The sequence below is a fragment of the Manis pentadactyla genome, chromosome 4 (genome assembly GCF_030020395.1).
Source record: "Manis pentadactyla isolate mManPen7 chromosome 4, mManPen7.hap1, whole genome shotgun sequence".
Classification (NCBI taxonomy): Eukaryota; Metazoa; Chordata; class Mammalia; order Pholidota; family Manidae; genus Manis; species Manis pentadactyla.
This window is the reverse complement of record NC_080022.1, coordinates 145,396,345-145,418,751: the sequence shown is the minus strand read 5'-3', so window position 1 is coordinate 145,418,751 and position 22,407 is coordinate 145,396,345. Positions and strand designations below refer to the sequence as shown.

At 52.4% G+C, this 22,407-nt stretch overlaps 1 protein-coding gene across 6 annotated transcripts in view; it reads left to right on the top strand.

The window, feature by feature from the left end:
* The first annotated feature begins 4,246 nt into the window (after window positions 1-4,246).
* RAB11FIP4 (RAB11 family interacting protein 4) overlaps window positions 4,247-22,407 on the top strand; it is a 117,374-nt gene continuing 99,213 nt past the window's right edge. The window contains exons 1-2 of one of the 6 annotated variants that reach the window (XM_036906299.2): window positions 4,247-4,334; window positions 4,896-5,063. Coding sequence is in view for 2 of the 6 variants with exons in the window: in XM_036906297.2 (XP_036762192.2) it covers window positions 5,694-5,852 (159 nt within the window). In the remaining 4 variants the exon portion in view is untranslated. Of the gene's footprint in view, window positions 4,335-4,881; window positions 5,064-5,574; window positions 5,853-9,181; window positions 9,709-9,846; window positions 10,002-22,407 lie in introns of those variants that run through there. The other 5 variants (XM_036906301.2, XM_057501127.1, XM_036906300.2 and 2 more) reach the window with 5 other exon arrangements.

Sequence of the window (22,407 nt, the reverse complement as noted above, 5' to 3'; positions counted from 1 at the left end):
AAAAGAAAATGGAGATGAAGCTGCCATGAGCTGAAGGTCCTCCCTTCAGCTGGGTCGCCCAGAGAGATGGGCTCCCAACTGTAAAATCTGTAGATCTGTATTAGGAAAGTGCATGCATGTGTATGTATGTGCACGTGCATGCTAGACACCTGGGTGAATGTGCACAGAATCATGCTGGAGTTGGCAGATGAGGGCACGGTCCTGGCATTGATGTCAATTCTCCCTTCTTGGTTTTGGGATGATCCCTTCAGATCTGAGGACCTGAGGAGTAGAGACACGGAGGGCCTGGAGTTCTGGCTAGGAGAAGGGCAGCAGGTGGTCGGGGCATCACTGAGGATTACAAAACACTGTAGGAGATCCACAGGGAGGTCCCTGCAGAGCAGGGAGGGCAGCTCACTCAGGGAAGACTTCTTGGAGGCAGCATTTGAAGGATGGCTATGGAGATGAGAGAAGGAGGACATTCCAGGCAGAAGGAACATGTGTAAAACAAGCCAGGCATTTCATTGACCCACTCCACGTGGAGTCATTTCTTAGAGTCAAGACCCATGCCACACAACTTACTACATCCCACACAATGGGACAGAGGAAGTGCTCCATAAATATATGACGTTGTGGCAAATGGCGTTACTGTTTTACGTCTTACAGAGCAGAGGGCATGGGCTGGGATCAGCCTGTAAATGGCCTGCCTGCTTACTGCAGGCAAGGAGGACTTAGGAGTTTTTCTTTTTGGCAGAAGGAGGCAGCAGAGAAGGCTGGAAGCAGGAGAATGTGCTGATCCATGGGTCTTCTGTAGGTGAGACCTGTGCCAAGCAACTGCTTCCCAATCTATGAAGAATCAGGAGGTAAATGCTGTTGCCCTGGTCAGAAGCCACTTTTAGGAGCCATTTCTGCTGCTGAAAAGTTTGGAGCCCAGTTGGGTAGAATAAGTAAGGTTTTGGCATTCTTCTTAGAATCCTGGAAGGAATGATAGCAATCAGTTGGTCCTGCTCCCTTCTGAGAGTCAGAGAAAGTTCTGGGTGGGCACCCATGGTGAGTGAAGCCTCCAGCTTCCCAAACAACCCTCCCAACAAGGCAGGTCTTGAGATGCCCTGCTCACCCAGACTCACCCCAGCCTCAACCCCCCAAGGCAATGCTGGCTGCTTCTCCAAGAGTGTGGCTGCAGCATGCAGTCTCTTCTGACCAGGCGTATTTTAGGACAGGTGAAGAAGGCAAATGAGTTCACACTACCTTCCTCCCCTCCAAAGCGACAATTATTCATGGCTAAAAAAACCCCAGCAGGTTGTGAGCAGGAAGAAACTGTGAATCCTGCTCCATTTCCATACAACATACTTGAGGAAGTCAAGGCCCATAGACAAAAATCAAAAATGCCTCCCCCTTCCAGCCTGGTTCCGGCATTCTACATCCTGGCACTGGTAATAACCACCACATCCAGGAACAGTGCCAGGCACTGCAAGAGGTATGTTACATGCATTTTCTCGTTAAAAACATACAGGGCCTCTGCAAGATAGGAATTACTGCCCCCACCTCACAGGTGGGAACACTGAGCAGTTAACTCATCCACAGTCACAAGGTGAAACAAGCAGCAGACCCTGGTGCCCAGTCAGCTGTTTTGAATTCTCACTGGCTCTTAATAAATCTCTAATGACCTCCACATGCTATTTCTACTATATCTATTGGTTTTCCTGTTGCTGCTGTAATCAACTACCACACACTTGGCTTTAAACAACAGACACTCTGCTGACGTTCTGGAGGCCAGAAGTCCGAGATCAGGGACCATGCTCCCTCCTAGGCTCTAGAGAGATTCCCACAGCTTTTGCTGCTTCTGGGGGCTGCTGCCAGTTCTTGGCTTTGCGGCCACATCACTTCACACTCTCTGCCCCTGGGACCACAGTGCCTCCACTTCTGTTTGCATCAACTCTGTTTGCTTTTTATGAGGATACATTGTGATTGCATTTGGAGCCCACCCAGATGACCAAGATATCTCCCTGTCTCCAGATCCTGAGGTTAACCACATCTGCAAAGCATCTTTTTCCAGTAAGGTGACATCAACAGGTCCCAGGGATTAGGACAGGAATATCTTTGGGGGGCCCTTTTCCAGCCTAATATACCATATTTGCCCATTTCTTCCTTAATTTATTCCTTCATAGACAGTAATTGTGTGTTTTGGGCATTGTGCTAAGAGCCTGGAACTAGAGAAATCATAAAAGAAATGATAGTCCCTGCTCTTCAGAACCTGTGTGACCTTTCATGCCTATTTCATGCCTTTCATACATATGTGCTCTTGTGATAAGTAACAGGAGTAAGAGATGCAGGGACAGTCACAATCGCTAGCACTTACTCTCTGAAGCACTGACATTTACATGACCCTCACAGCGCCTCATCCCCATCTGTAGGGTGGCTTCTCAGTCTGTATTTGTCACCTGTCTGCCCAGAATGCTACAGGAGCACAGGGGAGAGCAACTCAGGTGAGGAAGTGTGGGGTCAGGAAGGCCTCCTGCAGGAGCAGCCACTTCCCCTGAATCGGGGGGACAGGCCTTGGCCAGAGGCAGCAGGATGGGGGAGGGGATGCCAGTGAGGAGGTGCCCCAGGCAGAGGGAGCTGGGATGTTCTTAGAGGGGCTGAGGAGGGACAGGAGACAGAGTCTGAAGCCTGCTGGGGCTTCTCCCTAGAGAACCATCTGCAATCCCCGCTGCTCCTCGCATGCGTGCTGAAGCTGCTGCAGCTGTCGGAAATCACCCCGGAAATCAAGTCACCTGGAGGAAGAGGCGGCGAGGTGGGAGGCTCCCGGTGATCTTGCTCCCTGCTCCCTCAAGGGGCTCCTTCTTCCGTGGGGCAAACCCCACACCCCAGGTGCCAGCCTTGGTGTCGGGGTTCTTCTGTCATATCCACTGGGGCTGTGCTTCGAGCTCTTTGATCAAAGAGTTGGGAGACCTGGGGCTCGGTCCCACCTGCATCCCTAAGAATCTGGGAGCCTTGGGAGCTGCACCATCTCTGAGGGACCTTCTAGCCTGGGCTCTTAGCGCAATCTGTTGTGACGGCCCAAGCGTCTGTTCAGCAAGGACAGGCTGTGGCTGCGCCCCTCTCTGTCGCCCCGTCAGGCTCACCCGGCACAGGCACTCAACAGAAAGAATGTGACAACCCAGAGGCTGGGCCTGCGATGCGCTGTGGTGACCAGCTGACCCAGTTCCAAGCCCATGTCTGGCGGGGGAGGCAGGCAAACCTCAAACACTTACAAAACAGTGGTAAAATTGCAGAAGGGCCTGGCCAAGGAAAGTCAGGGGTCAGAAGGGGCTCCCCTGAGGAAGAGACTTGTGATTTGGTGTGACCTGTCTTTTGGCAGAAGAGACACAAATCTGACTGAGCTTCCAGCTTGGCTGGAGGGACCTGTACATGCCCACATCTGGGGCCCCGCCTGTGCCAGCTGAGGTGGGCAAGGCCTCCCAGCTCTCTGGCCTCCCATTTTGGGAGATTTGATGCCAGGGGGTGCTCTGAGAGCCATTTCTGCAGCTCCCCCCAGAGGGAGGCCCCAGCTCCTGTCTGTCTGCTCTCTGTGTGAGAGAGAACACATGAGCTGACTCTGGGAGAGCCAATAAGGAACAGCCTGCAGCTTCACCTCCTGGATCCTCCTGCTGCCCCCACTTTCCCTGATTCTCTGGCTGCACTTCCTCCTCCATTTCACAGGGTAGGTGGTAGGGGAGGTACTTTCCATACCCTTTGCCTATAATATATATAGACTCTCATCTTCAGTCACCCTCCAAAGGGTGGGTTGGGGCCCGGTTCTGCACACAGGCTGTGTGGCCTCACCTCTCCATTGTACAGATGTGGAAACTGAGGCTCAAAAATGTTAGCATCTTGCAGATCAGCGTTCCAGTTGGTAGAGAAGCTGCCACTCTTCCCAGGACACCCCTATCCCCCATGCCCCCCAACCACCGTGGCATCCCTTCGCTGCTCTCCCATGTCTTGGACTCGCCAGTTCTCAAACTCACAAGTCTCTCTTCCCAGCAGTTGCTCGCAGAGGAATCAAAGCATTAAGGGGAAAGGGTAGATAAAAGCCACATTCGCTGCTGGAGCTGGGGCTGGAGAGAAGAGAGTCTGGCTCACTCTCAGAGAAGCCTCATGGAGGCCCCTACACAGGATGTATCTGGAGTTGGGCAGGAAGACCACAGAGCTGGAAACTGAGGCCTGGAGAGGCGAGGCCACACAGCCTGTGTACGGAACTGGGCCCCAGCCCGCCCCAGACTCCTTGTCTGCATCCCTACACTGCCCTTGGCTCCTACAGATGGTGGTGCAGGCCTTCCTCTGGACCACCCCAGCTGGAGATCAGGAACAAGAAGGTGATTAAGACCCATCCTGTCTTGGAGGGGTTCTCAGTATGGTGGGGGTGGATAGGCACCCCACCTGAGAATTATAGGACTCAGCAGGCACCTGGAGGAACAGGCCAGAACTCAGACTAACAGGTGAGATAGAATGCCATCAGGGAAGGCTCCTGGAGGAGGAAACCTCTGAACTGAGCTGGAAGGCCTAAGCGGGAAAGCATGAGCTCACCCAACACCTATATTTGGGTTGGGGACAGCTAATGCCACAAAAGCCTGGTGTGCTGAGCAGCCAGGTAGGAGAGGAAACAAGAACCCAGCCAGATGCCCCAGGGTCCCCAGGCAGGGCCGGGATTCCGTGCTGGGCTCTGAGAGGAAGGAGAATGCGAACCCCAGGAAGGGAGGTGACCTTTAGGTGCTGGGTGTCCTGGGCCTTGCCTGCAACAGGCAAGCCTGATGGAAGGGCCTTGATTTCCCTTCCTCCTCCCTGTCCCTGGTCCTCTCTTTACCTCCCCTGTCCCAGGGTCCCTGCTCCAGGCTGGGGCTCTGTTCCCTGCACCTTCTCCTTGTGCCCTTCCCCAGCAGGGAGCTGGCCCCAGAAGTGCTGTTGGAGAGGATTGGATGGTCCCAAGCCTGGAGACTGTGCTTTCTGAGGTATCACAGAGAAGTTAAGAGTAGGGAGTCTACGTGCATCCAGATGTAGACTGGACATGAATCCTACCCTGCCTCTCACAAGCTGTGTGGCCTAGGGTAAGTACCTCAACCTCTCTGGGTCTCAGCTTCCTCAGAGATGAATGTAACAATCCAACACTAAGGCGGGAAACTAACCTAATGGGGGAAACACCCAGAACATGATGAGCACTCGGTCCCATTCGCCACCCACGGAGGGCGCGGTAGGCAGGGAAGGCCGGGCCATGGGGTTGGGCGACCGAGGACGGGTGGGAGGCTGTGGGACTCCTGCGCGGGTGGTCGCGGGGCTCCGGCTCACCACGGCATTCTCGGGAGGAAGGGCAGCCCTGAACTTCCCGGCACTTGTCGCGCACTCCCTCCCCGGCCTTCCGGGGGAGGCGACGAGCTCGGGGACCCGAGGGAAACTGAGGCCGCGCTGGCAGCCCGCCACGCTCGGCGTGGGCGGCCTCGCGGGAGGAGCGCGCGGCTCCTTTTGTCTGCGCCGCCTCGCCGCCCGCGTCCCCGCCCCTCCCCGCCCCTCCCCGCCCGCCCCGAGCGCCGGGCTGCGGCGCCGCGGCCGACACGGAGCGGCCGCCGCCGGGCGGAGGCTGCGCGGCGCGCACCCACGCGGGCGGGGAGGGGCGGCCCCGGAGGGCGCGCGGCGATGGCGGCGGCGGCGCGGGGCTCGGGCTAGCTGCGGGGCCGGCCCGGATGGCGGGCGGCGCGGGCTGGGCGGGCGCCCCCGCGGCTCTGCTGCGCTCCGTGCGCCGCCTGCGCGAGGTGTTCGAGGTGTGCGGCCGCGACCCCGACGGCTTCCTGCGCGTGGAGCGCGTCGCGGCGCTCGGACTGCGCTTCGGCCAGGGCGAGGAGGTAAGGGGGCCGCGGCGGGGGCGCCCGCGCCCCGATCCCCGGAGCCTCTGCCTTCCCCGCCCGCCTCCCTCCCGAGCCGGGCCTCGTCGCCCCGCCGGCCCCCCTCCCCCAGCTTCCCTGCCTTTTCACCTGTCTGGGACCAGTGTGCCCGGCGGCCCTGCAAGCACCGGGCGGTGGTTTGCTGCCAGGAGGCATCCCGCCTGTGCCAACTCCTACCCTTCGCCGAGGCTGGGGACCTCCAACCCGGGGCATCCCCTGTCCTGTAGGACCCTGGTTTTCCACCTTTGGCGCCTGTGCTGTGAGCATCACGCGTCACGCCCGGGGTGGCCTCTTGCCCACCTGACCTCCCTCGCAGTGCGGGTCCCTCTGATCAATCGAAAGCCCACTCGGTGTTTTGGGAAGGAGCTGTCAGAACCTGGCCGCAGGACCCGTTCGCCTGCGGAGAACAAGACGCAGAGATCTGTGCGCACAGAGTCTCAGGATGCGGTGGGGAGGCGTGCGCCCTGCTGGGCCTAGCCAAGGGGTGGAGGGGACAACGAGGGGCCGCTGAGGCCTTGACTGCAGCCACGCTGCCCAGAACACAGAGGGAGGTGTGTTTGCGGCCATCCTGTATTCTCCAGCACCCGGTGACCCCTCATTCAGGCTCCACTGGGCAGGCCTGGTTGGCAGTTGGCTGTGCTCGTTGCGGCAGGCCAGCTCTAGCCAAGCCGGGGAGCTGCAGCTGAGCAGAGCCCTGTGGTGGGGCCGTGTCTATTGGGGGGAAGGGGGAGTTATGTTGGTTGTTGGCAGTGCTGGAATCAGAGGGTGGGTGCTGCAGGTGGGGTGGGCTGAGGAGTATCAGTAAATGTCCCTAGAGCAGTGTTCTCTCAATGCCATGGGCACAGGGACTGTGACTATGTCTGGGTGGGGAGGGCAGGACACCCACCTGGCAGGAGGACATCCTCATCTTCATGCTACTTCCCACTCTAAAGTGGTTAGGGTGTTGTCTTGGGGACAGAATCCCTGAGTCGTGAGTTTCTAAGGCCTCTCAAGCATGGGGAGCATGGGGCCACAGGCCTCAAATGGGCACTGGCTGGCATTCGGTTCCTTGGACAGCTCCGGCCTAGCGTTCCAGAACATGGGAGAAGCCGGGGCATGGCTGGGTTGGATACATGCCTCCATGTCACCTGGCAAGTGAGAGGTGATAGTCATCTCTCCATGGTAGTCATTGCTCCAAAGAACCTGGGAGCAGCAGGTGGAAGAGGATCACGTTTGAGAACTCAGGCACCCCACCCTAGGAAATTAGCAGCTGCATTTCTCATTGGAGCATACCTTTCCTATAGCCACCATGATCCTTCTCCTCCCCTCAAGTCCAGCCAAGCCCATCCCTATCACCAGTGCCTCCCTCTGAGGCTCTTGGAGGCTGGCTGAGCAGCCCCCTAGCGTGCGGAGAGCCCCAGCACCTTCCTCCGGACACAGGCCTGGCTCTGGCTGGAACTTGGAGTTCTAGAGCCACAGAGCCTTAGTGGTGGGAAGGGCCTCCCAGCAATCTCTGGCAGGACCTCTCCGTGCCCCCAGCTCTGAGCCCCCAGCAAGTCTCACCATCTTATCCCTGAGCTGGACAACTCCTGTTGTTAGAACCTTGTCCCTCATATACTCTAGAGCCAAACCTGCCTGTCACTTAGTCATTGCGGTTCTGCACAGGAACTCACATGAGTCTCTCTTCTACACAGCAGCCTGGAAATATTTGGAAACATGTTCCTGCGCCCTCCACTCTCTAAGTGCTGCTCTAAGTCCAGATCCACAAGGCTGATTATAAACTCCTTTCCCACTGTGTCCCCTCATCAGCTTTACTGCAGGCCAAATACCCCCATTCTTGAACTCCCAAGCTGCTTCAATACGACCTGGCAGGAGCTAACCCTCTGGCCTCTGGCACTGGAGATGCCATTGACTAATTTTCCTAGTATCAGCACAGAGGGGTTGGACCAGGAGACCCCCAGGCCACTGCAAGCCCAACATGTCACACTCAGGTAGGTAGCTCGGGGTGGGGCTGCCCTTTGGGTGGTCACCACATTTTCCACTCATAATAACTTTCTGGCCACTAAAGCCCGGGGGGATCTTTCATAGACACCTCTGCCAAACCAGGTTTCCCCTCCATCCTGGAGGAGGGTCAATGACTTCTTTCTTTTTAAAGCCTAATCTTCCACTATGACAGAAGCAGTTTCTATGCATTGTATGAAGTTAGAAATATGGACAAACAAAAATAAAAGTATTCTGTTTCCATCTCCCAGAGAGCTCTGCTGTGACACCTCGGTCATATGCTTCCAGAGCTGTTTCTCTGCTCATATGTAGATTTTCTCCATAAAATGAGATCATGCTGTGCAAACTGTTCTGTAACCTGATTTTTTTTCCCAGTAAATGATCAGCACTTTTCTGCTTCAATAAATCCTCATCTCATTTAATATGCAAGCCTTATTCAGATTTCCCTATTTGGTCCCCAACTATCCATTTTTGCAGTTTTTTTTAAACCAGTTTCTCTCCAGAACTGTGCAGTGTGTCCAGTTGTTGTGATCTCTGGGCCTCTTACTCTAACATGGTTCCTTTTTTCTTTTAAAATTTTTGGTAATCCTGACTTATTTGAACAGACCAGGCCTGTCGTCTGTGTCAGTAACTTCTTGAATCTAAACCTGTTACCCGCCCCTTAATCTTATTAAATTTCATCTCATACATTTTATCTCATTGTAACTGACAATAGAGAGACTGTCAAATCTGACCTCTGTCACTCAGACGCCACTGGAGAAGCAGGTGCTCTAAGTCCGGATCGCAGGACCACGGACAGGGTCTAGCAGGGGCCTTTTCTGCTCACTCTGTGTTACTGACTCAGACCCACAGAAATAGCATTTTGCATCTCTACTCAGTACACACCAAGTTTGCGTATGCATTACAAAGTAGGAATGCCATTTCTTTGTATGTAGGGATCCCTTCAAAATGCCATGGGCTCCAACAGCGTCTGTTTCATTTCTTTAAAAACCAGGCAGGCACACTGTCAGAATTGCTGCTGCTAATAATAATATTTTCTAAACACTTTCAAGAATCTTTGAGAGGCTGTTCTGGGCTGGAGTTTCCTGGGGGTTGAGATCAAGATCTGGGCGCAGTCTCTGATCTCAGCCCACCCTCCTTGCCCAGCTCTCACCTTCCAGGCCTTGATTTCCCAGCCCACTGGGGCTGTAGGATGGGTAACTATTATCCGTTAGATATTGGGTTCTGTGAACTTCCCTGAGCGGATTATCCACATTTTCCTAAGTACCCCAGTACCTAAAATACCAGAATCAAGTGCTTTGTAAAACTAAAAGTATCCTAGGTTACAAAGTATAAAACAAATATCCATGAGACCATACTGGCATAAAAAAATGATTGACTGAATAAATAAATAAATACCAGGAAAACCTCCCATGCAGAAGAAATTCCAACAATTCCTACAGATAATTCCCCATCAAGGGGTGGAGCTGCTGAGGTGTCAGCTGTGCATAGTGACTGGACAGTATGCAAAGAGGGAAGAAGAGGGACTTTACAGGGGAGAAACTTGACAAGCACTGCCTCAGCCAGGTGATCAAGGTCAACATCAGCAGCGGTGAGTCATGTAGGCAGTATGTACCCCTGATGTGACGCAATATGAATGGCACTTTCCCTCTGTCATCTTTCTCCCAAACCCCTGCCCCAGCCTAGTCATGAGAAAAACACCCGATAAATCCCAACTGACGGGCATTCTGCAAAACACCTGGCTAGTATTCCTCAGATCTGTCAAGGTCATCAAAACTAAGGGAAGTCTGAGAAACCATCGCAGCCAAACAGAGCCTAAAAAGACAGGCTGATTAAGGTGAGTGGGAGCCTAGGACAAGAAGAGCGCAATAGGTAAAAACTAAGGAGGTCTGGATAAAGTATGGGCTTATAGTTAATAGTAATGTTATGCATATATTAGGCCGGCCTCTGATAGCCCCCAAATGTATTGATGTAGAAAGGGAAGACAAGGAAGTTTGATGAAACGTGAGTCCCTGTACTGCGTGACACACACAGACCGACCCTTTAAGGAGCCCAGAGACGAGGGCACCACCACTGTCCCAACCCTGAGAGTCTGTGACACAGGGGCAGCCGGACTCCTGTGGCAAGCAGGTAAGATGGTGGCCTGACCCGTGTTGACCTCTGCTGTCTTGCTCTTTTTCTAGCCTCTCTAGGACTTTGTTCACTCACCCATAAGCTGGGGGTGACTCTAGCCCCATTCCACAGGGTCACTGTGGAACTGGAGCGTGCTCACGCGTGTAGAGTGCCCGGTCCTGTATCTGCCCCAGGCAGACCCACTATCTGAATCACAGCCACTGCTGTTATTTTTTTCTAAACGCAAGATCTTTGAGAGTCTGTTCTGGGCTGGGGTCTCCTGGGGGTTGGGGTCAAGGTCTGGGCCCAGTCTGTTCTCAGCCCACCCTCTTTGCCCAGCTCTGATCTTCCAGCCCCTCTTGCATCCTTCCCGCAGTCTGGGAGTGGGAGAGCTTGAAAGCAGCAAGAGCTGTCTTGGGGCACATACCCTGTGAGATGTTCTCCCTTTTCCAGTGTGAAAACTGTCCTTCTTGCTAGAAGAATGCCAGTGAGTAGTTACACGGTGTCTCTGCCATCCATTAACATAACACCATCTCCTCTAGGCAGCAGGCCTGTCCTGCCTGCTGGGAGCAGAGGTCCACTCCCACATCTAGAGGGTGTTGTTAATTATTTGGGGGCTGACTCAGTTTTAGCCAAGCTGGGACTAATTTGTAACTTCCCCCTGCTTTGCAGCTGCCCCTAGACATGGCCAGAAGCAACTGGAGCCTGTGCATCCTTGTTCATACTGAACAGGGAATGAGATAAGGGTCCAGATGGGGCTCCCTTAGTCCCCATGTCCCCTCTGCCAGGAGGGAGATGCCACTGCTGCCTGGCTTCAGCCTGAGTGTCCGAGCTGGCAAAGGGCTCAGGGTGCTGACTAATCAGGAGCCCAACCTGGGGCTGGGGTCCGCCCCTGAGATTCTCAGGCTAGTAGGGTGGGAGAACCCTGAACGAAAGCTGGGTCTGCCCGGAGGAGAGGGGATTGAATGCTGGGGAAGAAGCACCGTGCCCACCACCTCTGTGGCTGGAGCTTGGAGCTGGAGTGGTGGCAAGAGGAGAGGCTCCAGGGAAAGGCAGGGGCCAGGCCAGGAAAGGCCCAGTGTTCTCTGTAGTGTGGGGCCATGAGGTCAGGTGTGTGTTTAAGAACAGGGGCTGGACATGGAGAAGACAAGTAATGGCTCTACAGCATCTTACTATGCTGACACTGCCTGTGGTTGGGGTGGGGGCAGTGTTGAGGACTTGAAAATGTGGGTGAATGTTGAAACCCCAGTGTGGGTCCTGTGAAACCTTCATAAGATTGTATATATATCAATGATACTTTAATAATAATAATAAAACACACTAAGAATAAAAAAAAAAGAACACAGGCTGGATCTGGGAGGGGCTGTGCCATTTGGTGAGAGAGGAAGGAGTGGGGGAGGCAGGAGCAGGCAGTGAGGGGGGTGCAGATTCAACAGGGGTCCCAGAGGCCTGCAAAACCCCAAGTCACTCCTGAATTGCAGAATTTAAGGCTCTTTTGGAGAACAGAACCCACTCTATGTGGGGACATGGGGGATGACAGAGGAAGGCAGGCCAGGTCCTCTGAGCCCCACAGGAAAGGGGGAGATGCCTTTCGATGTGGGAGCAGAACAGGAGTGGGCCCAGAGAGACCTCTTCCCTGCGATTCTGTCCCACCTGGCTGCACCCTGAGCGACCCCTGCTCCTGGGGTTGACGGTCATTGTGGAAACTGGGGATAAGGCCGTGACCCCTCAGGGGCAGGAGGGAGCAAACCCTTGCTGGGATGCTAGCACCCCCGGGCCTCTGGTTTGGCATTTCTGGGAGGGCACCTGGAGAAAGCCCATGGGGACTGGTACATCTTGTCAGACAGTCTTCTTGGATCTATGTAGGGAAACATGTCTAGATTATAGTTCCTTCCCAAGACACTGGGTTCTAGAGAAGGAGGGAGCTCCAGGTTGTGGAGGGCTCCCTGACGGGGGCTGTCCTGCCTCCCTGGTTGGGATCTGACGAGGGGAGAGGTTCAGCCTTCCAAACATTACTCACGCCCTGGGGGGGTTTCAGTGGGTGGAGAACCTCAGCACTGACCTTTGGGTGCTGGGCGTTCACCCTGTGAAGGAGGACTTACCCCCTTGCACTGGTGGATGCCCGGGCTCAGGGTCACCAGGCCAGGCAGGTGGCTGTCAGACCCAGTCCCACCTCGGAGGCCCTGGAACTCTCCCAGCTCCAGGAAGAGAACCAAAGAAGCAAAGGAGGAAGGCGATGGGGGTGGTGGAGTCAGGGCAGGAGAGGAGGCTAGCCAGAGGCTTCTGCATGCCCCTCCAGGGTGGGGGCCTGGGAGGGGGCAACCCAAAAACCTGGTGGGTGGAGGGTGGATGGCTGAGAAACTGCACCTCCTTCCATGGGCTCCACCACCATGCGCACACATCAACCCGGCCTGGAGGCCAGTTCACATCTGGGGCCCGGGCGCATCCAGGCGCCCCGCCCCACCCTGTGCAACTGGTGCAGGCTGGGACACCGTGTTCAGAGGGCCATTTGTACAGGCTTGGGTGCGGAGGTCCGTGCCTGGCCCTGGAGTGAGTGGGGGAGGGCAGGGGGCTCTCCACCTCCCACTGCAGTGGCTGGCAGTTAGAGCTGGGGTGAACCAGACCCCGGGTGGGATGCAGGGGAAAATGCCCTTGGTCTGGAAACGGAGTGAATGTCACACCTGGGTTAACTGCTGTCCTCCACCAATCCCTACATGATTGGGTGAATGCCCTGAAATTTGTATATAGTCAGTGGAAATACCTTTTGTATTTGGGAGTTGTCTTAATATGTGTTTCCAAGATTTAAAAAAAATTTTTTTTTCCTGATAGCCTCTTGCATACCTGCTACATGCCAGAACTCCCTCAGGCCCCGGGGGAACAGGCGAGGCCTGGAGCTTACATTCTGATTTGGGGTTGGGGGAGGGGTGCTGGCCAAGAGGCCAAGGAACAGACTCTGTCAGGTGGCGCTGCATACCAGGAAGAAACATAAAGTACTGAAACAAAACCCGCTGGGAGATTCTTGCCCTTAGAAAGACCATGGCAGGCCTCTCCTGTCCTAGATGGACATGAGGTGGAGCCTGGAATAGTGGGGGCTGCACCTTGCACATGTCTGGGGGCAACTGATCCCGCAGAGACAAGAGCAGCCTCAGGGCTTAGGGAGCAGTAGGCAGACTACCAGGCAGAGGAGGAGTGAAGGGAGATGGGCAGGGGCGTAGGGGGCCTGGGAGAGGCTGCCACTTCCTCCAGGTGAGGTGCTGGAGGCCCAGAACAGGGCGCGGAAGTGCAGACGTGGCTGGACTAGGGCCACAGAGCCCATTGGAAGTGTGGTGCAAGAGAAGATACTTGGAAGACCTAGGGGCTGCCGTTTGCTGGACGGGGAAGACCGGGAGGCAGGAGGAGTGTGGGGCGAGGGGTCAGGAGCTCCACGTTGGCCTATGAAACCTGAGGTGCACATGGCACCCAAGGGCAGATGTGGGCCAGCAGTGGAGAGGGGAGTCCAAGAATGTGCCTCAGCTCAGCCTGCTCCCCTGGCAGAGCCCGGACACCTTCTGCCTCTTCTACCGTGGCCCTTAGGTCTCACTGCCAACAACAGGGACGTTTGCAAGAGGGAAAAACAGAACCTGATTAAGGTGGGATTCAGTCCCTTTTAAAAGCCAGGCCTGGTATAGGGGCCTATGGACTCAGGTGGGCTGGCTTGGGGGCCAGAAGATGCCTTAGGACACCTGCCTCACCATCTTCTGTCTGGGAGGCCAGACTGTTGGTCTGGGGCTGCCCCTTGCCTTCTCCCTGCACAGAGTAAGAACTGGCTAAAACATGATTAACTGCTTGAACATGACTGCTAGCCCATCCCATCAGACTCTGATTGGAGCCACCCCACAATTAGACTTGGGGTTCTTTGTACCTTTCTGCGCCTCACTGTCTGTCCCCCGCAGTATCTTCTGAGCCATGGCTTAGGACCACCAGTTCCTTGCAACCTGTCATGCCTGGGGTCACTGCTGAGGAACCCGTTGTCCATAGTTGCATGATCTTGGGAACAAGGGCAGCCAAACAGCTCAGACCCCAGAAGTTTGTATGTAAGTGATCCAAGAGAGAGGAGGCCTCCTGGGGTCCATGTCCCAAACTATAGTTATAAGGTCCCCTAAGTTTCCTTTAGAACTAAGACCCTGAGTCCAACCCATGCTTCACCTGACATGGCACAAAACTCAGGGAAGATTGCCAGCTTTCTCCAAAAGCATGTATTGCTTGCACATGGGCCCGTAGTGGGCATTGCCCCAGAAGATGCCAGTCTAAAGCCAGTACCTGGACAGGGTAGACAGAGGGCTGATTTACACCAAACCAAAAACTGAAGGGGAAGTAGGGGTCTGTCCAATGCCTGTGTCACTCCAGAGCATCCCTGTCAAGAGATGGGACTCACTGCCTCCTAAGGCAAGCCCATTCTGTCTTGACAAGGCCCTGGCTGAGTTCCTCATACAGTGAGCTGAGATGTGCCTCCTAGAGCTCTTGCTGCTGCTTATCCTTCCCTCTACCCATCCGTCCAGCCCCCTCCTGCACATTCAACAGTGCATCCATGTATGCACCCACTTACCCATCTATCTACCTGTTCATCATCCCTCCCTCCCTCCATCCCTCCCTCCCTCCATCCCTCCCTCCATCCCTCCATCCATCCATCCATCCATCCCTCCATCCATCCATCCATCCCTACAACCATCCATCCATCTATCCATCCATTCATCCCTCCATCCGTGCATCTGTGCATCCATCCACCCAACCATTTACTGGCCCATCCATCTGTCGACCCATCTATTAACCTATCTACTGATTCACTCATTACCGATCCATCCATTTGTCCATCTGTCAGTTCACCCACCCTTCCACCAGCCTCCCCAGCCCCCCATCTATCCATCTACCATCCAACATTTATGAGTGTCTTCCAGTCATGAAGATTTGCAGGGAGTGACATTTGCAGGGAGTGACAAGAGGCTGCATGTGGAGAAGGCCCAGGAAGGGAGGGGATGGTGAGGGCCCAGACTGGAGCAGGGCCAGATGGTGACCTTTTGGAAGGATCTGGAGCTGGGACTGTCTGAGTGGCTCAGATAAGTTTTGGACAGACAGCAGCAACCAGCACATGCCAACTCTCAGGGAATTGGCTGTTTTTATGATTTCTCACTTCCCACATAGGCCACTGGGTCTGCAGAGAACTTACTGGAAAGAAGGGAACGTGCAGATTATTTAAAAGGTGCTTATTAGGATGGATGGCCCTCAGTTTCCTTGTCTGTAAAATGGGCATCCCAACCTCTCTTTGTGGCCTGTTTTGAGGATTGGAGATACTATATAAAGACCTAGCTTGGTGCCTGTTGGTGTTGCTTCTTTAGCCTTCCTACTCCATGACCTTGGTTGGCACTCTGGCTGCTCTCAATCCTAGGAGTGCACCTCTGACCCTTTCCTCTGCCTGGTACTTTCCCAGGCAGGGACCTCCCTTGTGCAGTCGCAAAGCTTCTCCTGCAGCCACTGGTGATGCTCTGTGGACAGAGGGGATGGAGAAGTGATTCATGCTGACTGCCTTCATGTTTCTTATTCCCTTTCATCGTCCAACAGCCCTGAGGACCCGACAGGTGGAGTGAGTTGTCCAGGGGCCCACAGTGGAGGAGAGGGAATATGAACCCAGGTCTGTCTGGTTTTAAAGCTGCCGCCTCCGCAGCCTACAGGGGGTCCCCAGGTCTTTGAGGGTCAGGGGAAGAGGCGAATGATCAGATCTGAGTGTCAGAAATCTGACATTGGAAAAACCTCAAATTGTTTATCTGGGTTTCTAAAAATCTGGGGTGGCCTGGGTTTGAGGAGTGGACAGGACCTGGCAGGATCCATAATGGAAGGACATGTGTGACCTACAGGGTGGGAGGGCAGGCAGGCCCTGTGCCATATGGGAAGCCGGCTGCTAGGGAGAGCGTCAGGTGCCCGCAGACCGAGGGCTTAGAGCACAGAGAGGCTCTGGAGCCCCTAAAGGGTGCATCTCACCGCCTCCTGATCAAATGGAAACTGATGAGCCCCAGGAGATGTGTGTTTCTCTGGCTGCTCCAGGTTCCAGCCAGGCGCCCCTCCATGATTTCCCTCAATCCCCAGGCAGGTAGGACAGGAGCAGGGACTGACCTCTCCAGCTAGCACTCTGCCAGCACCCTGTCCACATCCTGCAGCCTCCTCCATCCTGGCCCATGCTACGGACCCTCCCCAGCCACGAAGGCCCTGCGGCCCCAGCCAGCCTTGACCTCCCCTCACTCCCCATCTCCTCCACCCCCTGCCAGCATCTCAGTTCAGCTTTATTGTTCTCTGTGCTATAGAGAGAGGTTGGAGGTCCAGCCATGGCATCCAGCCCACCTGGTTTGAGACCTGCCTCTGCTGCTTTCTAGCTGGGTGACTCTGAGAAGTTACTTAACCTCTCTGTGCCTCAGTCTCCTCATCTGTAAAGCAAGGATAATATTATTATGTGCTAAGCCCCTGTATGATGCATGACACACAGCAAGTGCCATAAGTATTTGCTAACATGACTTGCCACTAACTCGGTTTTCTGGGTGGGCCATCCCATTTCACTCTTTTACAGATCTTTTTGAGCACCTGCTGTAGATCAGTTTGGGGACTAGAGGACATACGGACAGATAACATGGGATTCCTTTCCCGAGGGAGCACACCCCTGAGGGAGGTGGGGGCGTCTAAGACGGGCATCTTGGTGGACACCTGTGAGAAGGGCAGGGCTGGAGGCTTGCCCAGGCATGGTTGTGAAGACCCGAGATTCACTCTGTCCCAAGATGGGAATGCTTCCCAGAGGTGACAGTGGGTGAGTCTTGAGCAGGATCCGGCAGGGCAGAAAGGAAGGTTGGCTGTGGCAGAGGAGAGACCTGCCTGGCAGGAGGGAGGGCAGGTGAGAGAGGGGTGGCGCTGACGAGGCAGTGGGGCTCAGATGGGGAGGACAGGGTAGCTTTCTTCTGGAAGGTGCTGGATAAGATGTAGAAGAGGTTGAAGCAGAGGGCATGACATGGCTCTGTTGCATTTTAGACAAACCCATCTGGACGTAGTGTGGGTCTAGGGGAAAGGAGGCTGAGGTGAGAAGCTGCTGCTCCCATCTGGGTCGGGGGGAGAGGTGGTCAAGCTGAGGAGAGAGTGGGGTCTCAGGGTGGCTCCCAAGCCATCTGCAGGCCTGCACAGCACGGTGCTGGGACAAACAGAAAGAGCACTGCATCGTTTCTTGAGTCTCCTGTGATCCCCAGCACCTGGTCACTTAGAGGCTGGGTGATGTGGCCTGAGCCCAGGTGAGGTGCCTGCCAGCGTGCGACTGTCACACACCTGCACAGCTCACCTGGCTCACCAGGCCTGTCCTCACTCTTAGGAATCCTCCCGAGGGCACCTGCCCTTCATTTTAAAACAAAAAAGTTCCAAATGCTGTTATCAATTTATAAGCTGGCTAACACTGAATTGCTTTCAATACCTTAAAATCCACACTGTGTCCTTGGCAGTGACCCGTGTGAGGTGGTGACCAGTGCCTATGAGCTGTTTGGGCCCCTTTCTGCCCAATGCTGTTTCCTGGGCTGGAGTCCCAGGCAGAGCTGTGTCATCTTTCTGCTTAAACCTGGTCCCAGGATTGGGCCTCCCACCACCCACTGTAAATTCCTGTCTCCACAGTGTCCGTTCTGCCCCGCACGGCAGTAGAGCACAGCCTGCTGTAGAGGAACACGGGCTGGCCGGCCCACCCTGGCTCCCCAGCAGCCTCTGCAGGACCAGCTCCTGAGCCCAGGCGGGCAGGGCAGAGCCCAGAGGCAGCAGTAACTCCCAGATGGGGCCCCAGAGAATGGAGGGCTGCTTGAGGGGGGATTCCTGGGCACCCCCCACGAGCCTTCCGACGGCACTGCACGCCAGGCTGACGCCCTCAGTACCACCAACCATCCGCTGGTTCCCAGCCTGCCTGGACTCTGTCCCCAGCCACACGCTTGGCTGCCAGCTGGGCCCTGGCCCCTGCTGCGGGCCTCTGAGCGGTGCTGCCGGGAGACATTGCTGCCCCATCCTGCGAGGTGCCCTCGGGAGCCTGTTTGCCCGCTCACTTGGCCGAGGGTGCCTGGGCCTCTCGGCCCCCTTTCCAGGGCCATCCCACTTCGTTTGTACCTCCTGTCGCCTCCTCTTTCCCTCCCCTGCCACCAGCCTGATTTGCCTCTTCCCAAGCCCTGCTTAAGGCAGGAGGGTTTGCCCACATCTCCAAATCCCCACCGACACTCTTATTTTAGATTTGTCTACCAGTTTAACGGGTGTGTATTCATATTTCAAGCTTGTTTACATCTTCATTTTTAATTGCTAATGAATCAGCATTTTTCCATGTCACTATTTATTCTTGGTATTTCCTTCTGCATTAACTATTGCATCCATCTCTTCTGAGGGCTTACCAAGAGGAATTTTTATTTTTATCTTTATACTTTTAAATCAGTTCTTCCTGTGTTTTCAGCACTGCTGGTCATTTTTTCTTGCTGCTCTTTCCTTTTTGTTTGTTGATCACATTTTATTACTCAAAATGTTCCCTACATTCAGAAATTTCCTTTTCCCATTATATCATGTCTGCCTTATTTCTAATTATATTTATCATTTCTTTAGTAATTAGGAACTCACTTCCCATGTCTAGCAAGAATTAATAGGCTATTTTGTTTACAAATCCCCAATTTGTGAAAATATTTAACTTTTACCCATTTATTACGAGGTTCATCTTATATTCAGTCCTATTAATAATTTGAATTTATTTCTAAACTTGAACTGAATTCCACTAAGGTTTTTTTTTTCTATTTTTTTTCTCAGTATTTATTTTGAAAATGCTCAAACAGGAAAGTTGAAGAATATGATATACACTCAGCCACCCTTCACCTAGGCTCACTATCTGTTAACATTTTGCTACATTTCCTTTTTTTCCCATTCTACCATTTATACCTCTATCTGTCTGTCTATCTGTCTGTCTATCTTTCTATCTATCTATCTATCTATCTATCTATCTATCTATCTATCTATCTATCTATCTATCTATCTATCTATCTATCTATCTATCTATCTATCTATCATCTGTCTGTCATCTATCACCGTTAGTGTTGTTTTATTTCGCAGGAGCATTTTCAGCGAGTGAAGGCATCTTAACATTTCCCCCATAACACTTCAGAGTGTAAAAACAGGGACAGTCTCCTGCCTGTATGAATGCCACCATCACATCTAAGACTTAATGTAAATTCTGATTTCCCCAGTTGTTCTCAAAATATCCTTCCCAGCCCCCTTCTGTTTCATTCCCTGCTCCAGTCAGGGATCTCATGGTGCATCGGGCTTGTCATAGGCCTCTTTCCTCTCCTTGAAATTAGAACTCTGATGGTTTTTTTCTTTTTTTGGCTTTTATACATTGACATTTTCTGCCAAGTACAGGCCAGTTGTTCTGTAGGCTGTCCCATAATCTGGATTTGTCTGGTTGTTTCCTAGCATTTTTGGCTATGTAAGGAGGGGTATGGTATGTACTTTAATTTAGAGCATCACATAGGAAGACATGTGATGAGAGTTTGTCCCATTATTGGTGATGATAATGAGTTTGGTGTTAAATGAGTTTTGTCGCCTGGTTAAGGTTGCATCTCTTCAATATAGTACTCCTTCCTCTTTATCATTATGAGCCTTCTGTGGGATGGCACCTGAGATGTGTAAATGTCTGGTTCACCGGTAGATTTTCACACAGTTGTTTTAGCATCCTTTGATGCTCTTCGCCTGCATAAATTACACTGATGTTTGTAAAATGGTGACTTTTCTATCAATTCTTACGGATTGTTCTGTAAGATCTGTCCTTCATCTCCTTTTCTGCACATCACTGTAGACTCATGGAGTCTTTTCTTTCCAATGTGTATAGTCCATTACCATCATTATTCTTCTTGATGCTCCAAGATTTTTTTGTTTTATCTTGAATGCAACATTGGAAAATTACTTAGTATATTTTAAAATTGAGACAAGCCAGCCATCATTACCTTTAAAAAAAGCTCTGTAATATTCTTCACCATTTCTGGATTTTTAAAATATGTAACACAATTTCAAGGTCTTTAATTGATATTCCATTAAATGTACTAAATTAAAGCATACTGCCATCTTTCTTATATATTTAGTTCTCCCAATAGGAGCAAAATATTAACATTAAAAATAAATGACTTACAGTTGGGCTAAATTAGTGTTTAATATTTAATGTGTTTTGTTACTACTGAGGGTGAGATACTTTTTTTCCATTGATTTTTTTCCTAGTTGCATGTCACTAGCATATAAGAATGCAATTGATTTTTGTAAATTTATCACATATCTCACTTATTAGTTCTAGTAATTTTCTGGTTGATTTTCTAGGTATGCAATCATGTCCCCTTCAAAAAGTAATACTTTTATTATGTCTTCTCTGATATTTATGAGTCCAGTTACATTTTTCTTTTTGTTTAATGCATTTCTTTCTTTCTTAGCTTACAACAAGAAAGGTGTATATCTTGCTCATGCTATAGATACATTTCGGGTTGCCCTTGTGTTTTGTTTTGTTTTTATTGAAGTATCATTGATACACAATCTTATATTGTTTTCAAAAACAAGACAATGGTTCAACAGTTACTCACATTATTAAATTCTTACCCCCACTAGTGCAGTTACTATCTGTCAATACAGGAAGATGTTTCAGAATCATTTTCTATATCCTCCATGCTGTACTACTGTCCCCTTGACCAACTTATATTGTGATTGAGAATTTTTGTGCTCCTTTTATCCCATTCCCCCGTGTTAGCCACCAGTCACTTCTCAGTGTCTATGAGTCTACTGCTATTTTGTTCATTTTGTTTTGTCTTATTTTTAGATTGTATAAATAAGTGAAATCATATGGTATTTGTCTTTCTCTTCCTGGCTTATTTCACTTAGTACAATGCCCTGTAGGTCCATCCATGTTGTTGCAAATAGCAGGATTTCTTTTTTTTAATGGCTGAATAATATTCCATTGTGTATATGTACCACCTCTTCCTTATCCATTCATCTGTTGATGGACACTTTGGTTGCTTCCATTTCTTGGTTATTGTAAATAATGCAGCAGTAAACATAGAGGTGCATGTATCTTTTAAATTAGAGACATTTTTTTTTCAAATTAATTCCTAGAAGTAGAATTACTGGGTCATACGATATTTCTGTTTTTAGTTTTTTGAGGAAACTCCATACTGCTTTCCACAGTGGCTGCACCAACTTACATTGCCACCAACAGTGTAAGAGGGTTCCCAAGTCCAATTAACTTTTCCTTCTGACTTAGGAGTCACCAGCATTTCTAAAGCTAGCAGGAATGGAGGTGGCACTGGAGACATTGCCTAATTCAGGAGGGCCTGGGTGCGAGGCCTGCAGGAACATTGGTCATGTGGCCATTTCAGTTTAAGGAAAACCAGTTGCTGGGTGCCTGGGCAGCAGTTGCCCTGCGTGGGCTCCCACACAGTGTCCCTAAGGTGGTGGTGCTGCAAGAAGTGTCTAATGTAGAGGGAGGGGGCTGGCACGAGGCAGTCAGGTGTCTTGGCTGTGGATCAAGAGAGGACTCTGTCCTTGGAAAGCAGCACAGCAGGAGGGTGGGCAGCCAAACTTGCTGGGCACAGACCACAGGGCAGGTCCTGGACCAGGAAGCAGCTGGAGGGGCTGAGGTGGCGCCCTGAGCCTGACTCTGCTCTAGGACTAGTTGGTGGGGCCGGGGATGTAGGGTTGGTTGGGTGGCAGAGGCAGGAGGACCCTGAGAGAACCATCCTATTCTCATTGTTCTTTAAGTGGAGTGGTTGCTCTTACTACCATTAGGTTTAATGTTGGTGCCTGGGCTTAGGTTTATAATCTCTTGCATGTTTCCCTTTGTTAGAGTTTATTCAAGACCAGATAGTAAGTTGTACCAAATGTCTTCCCAATGCCTATTAAATGCTGTTGTCCCAGGTGATAGAATTATGCCTAGAAGAGGGGACTGTGGTCCAGCCTGACCAAGTGCCCATCCCCGGAGGCAGGCCACCCGCGCCACCTGGATGGGGAGGGCTGGTTTCCCAGAGGAAGGTCAGGGCGCACGGGCCAGGTGGGGCAGGGAGACACCACAGATGTGAGGACAACCTCCACTCCCAGCCTGCCCTGCCCCAGGGAGCAGGGAGGGGACTTATTTCTGCACTTCTCCAGGAACTGGGTTCCTGCCCTGCTCCGCCCCCAACAACCTGCCCAGGTGTGGCACACAGTCCGGGCACAGTAAATGTCATTTGAGCAATGAGTGAATGAGTGAATGAAGTGCAGGGGGACTAGCTCGGAACCCAGGAGGCCCAGCTCCCCTGAGCTCTGCCCTGAAGTCGTGGGATTTGTAAGCAAAGCCCCTCCCTCCCTCTCCCGTGAAAGGGTGGGGGCAGGAGGGCTCTGT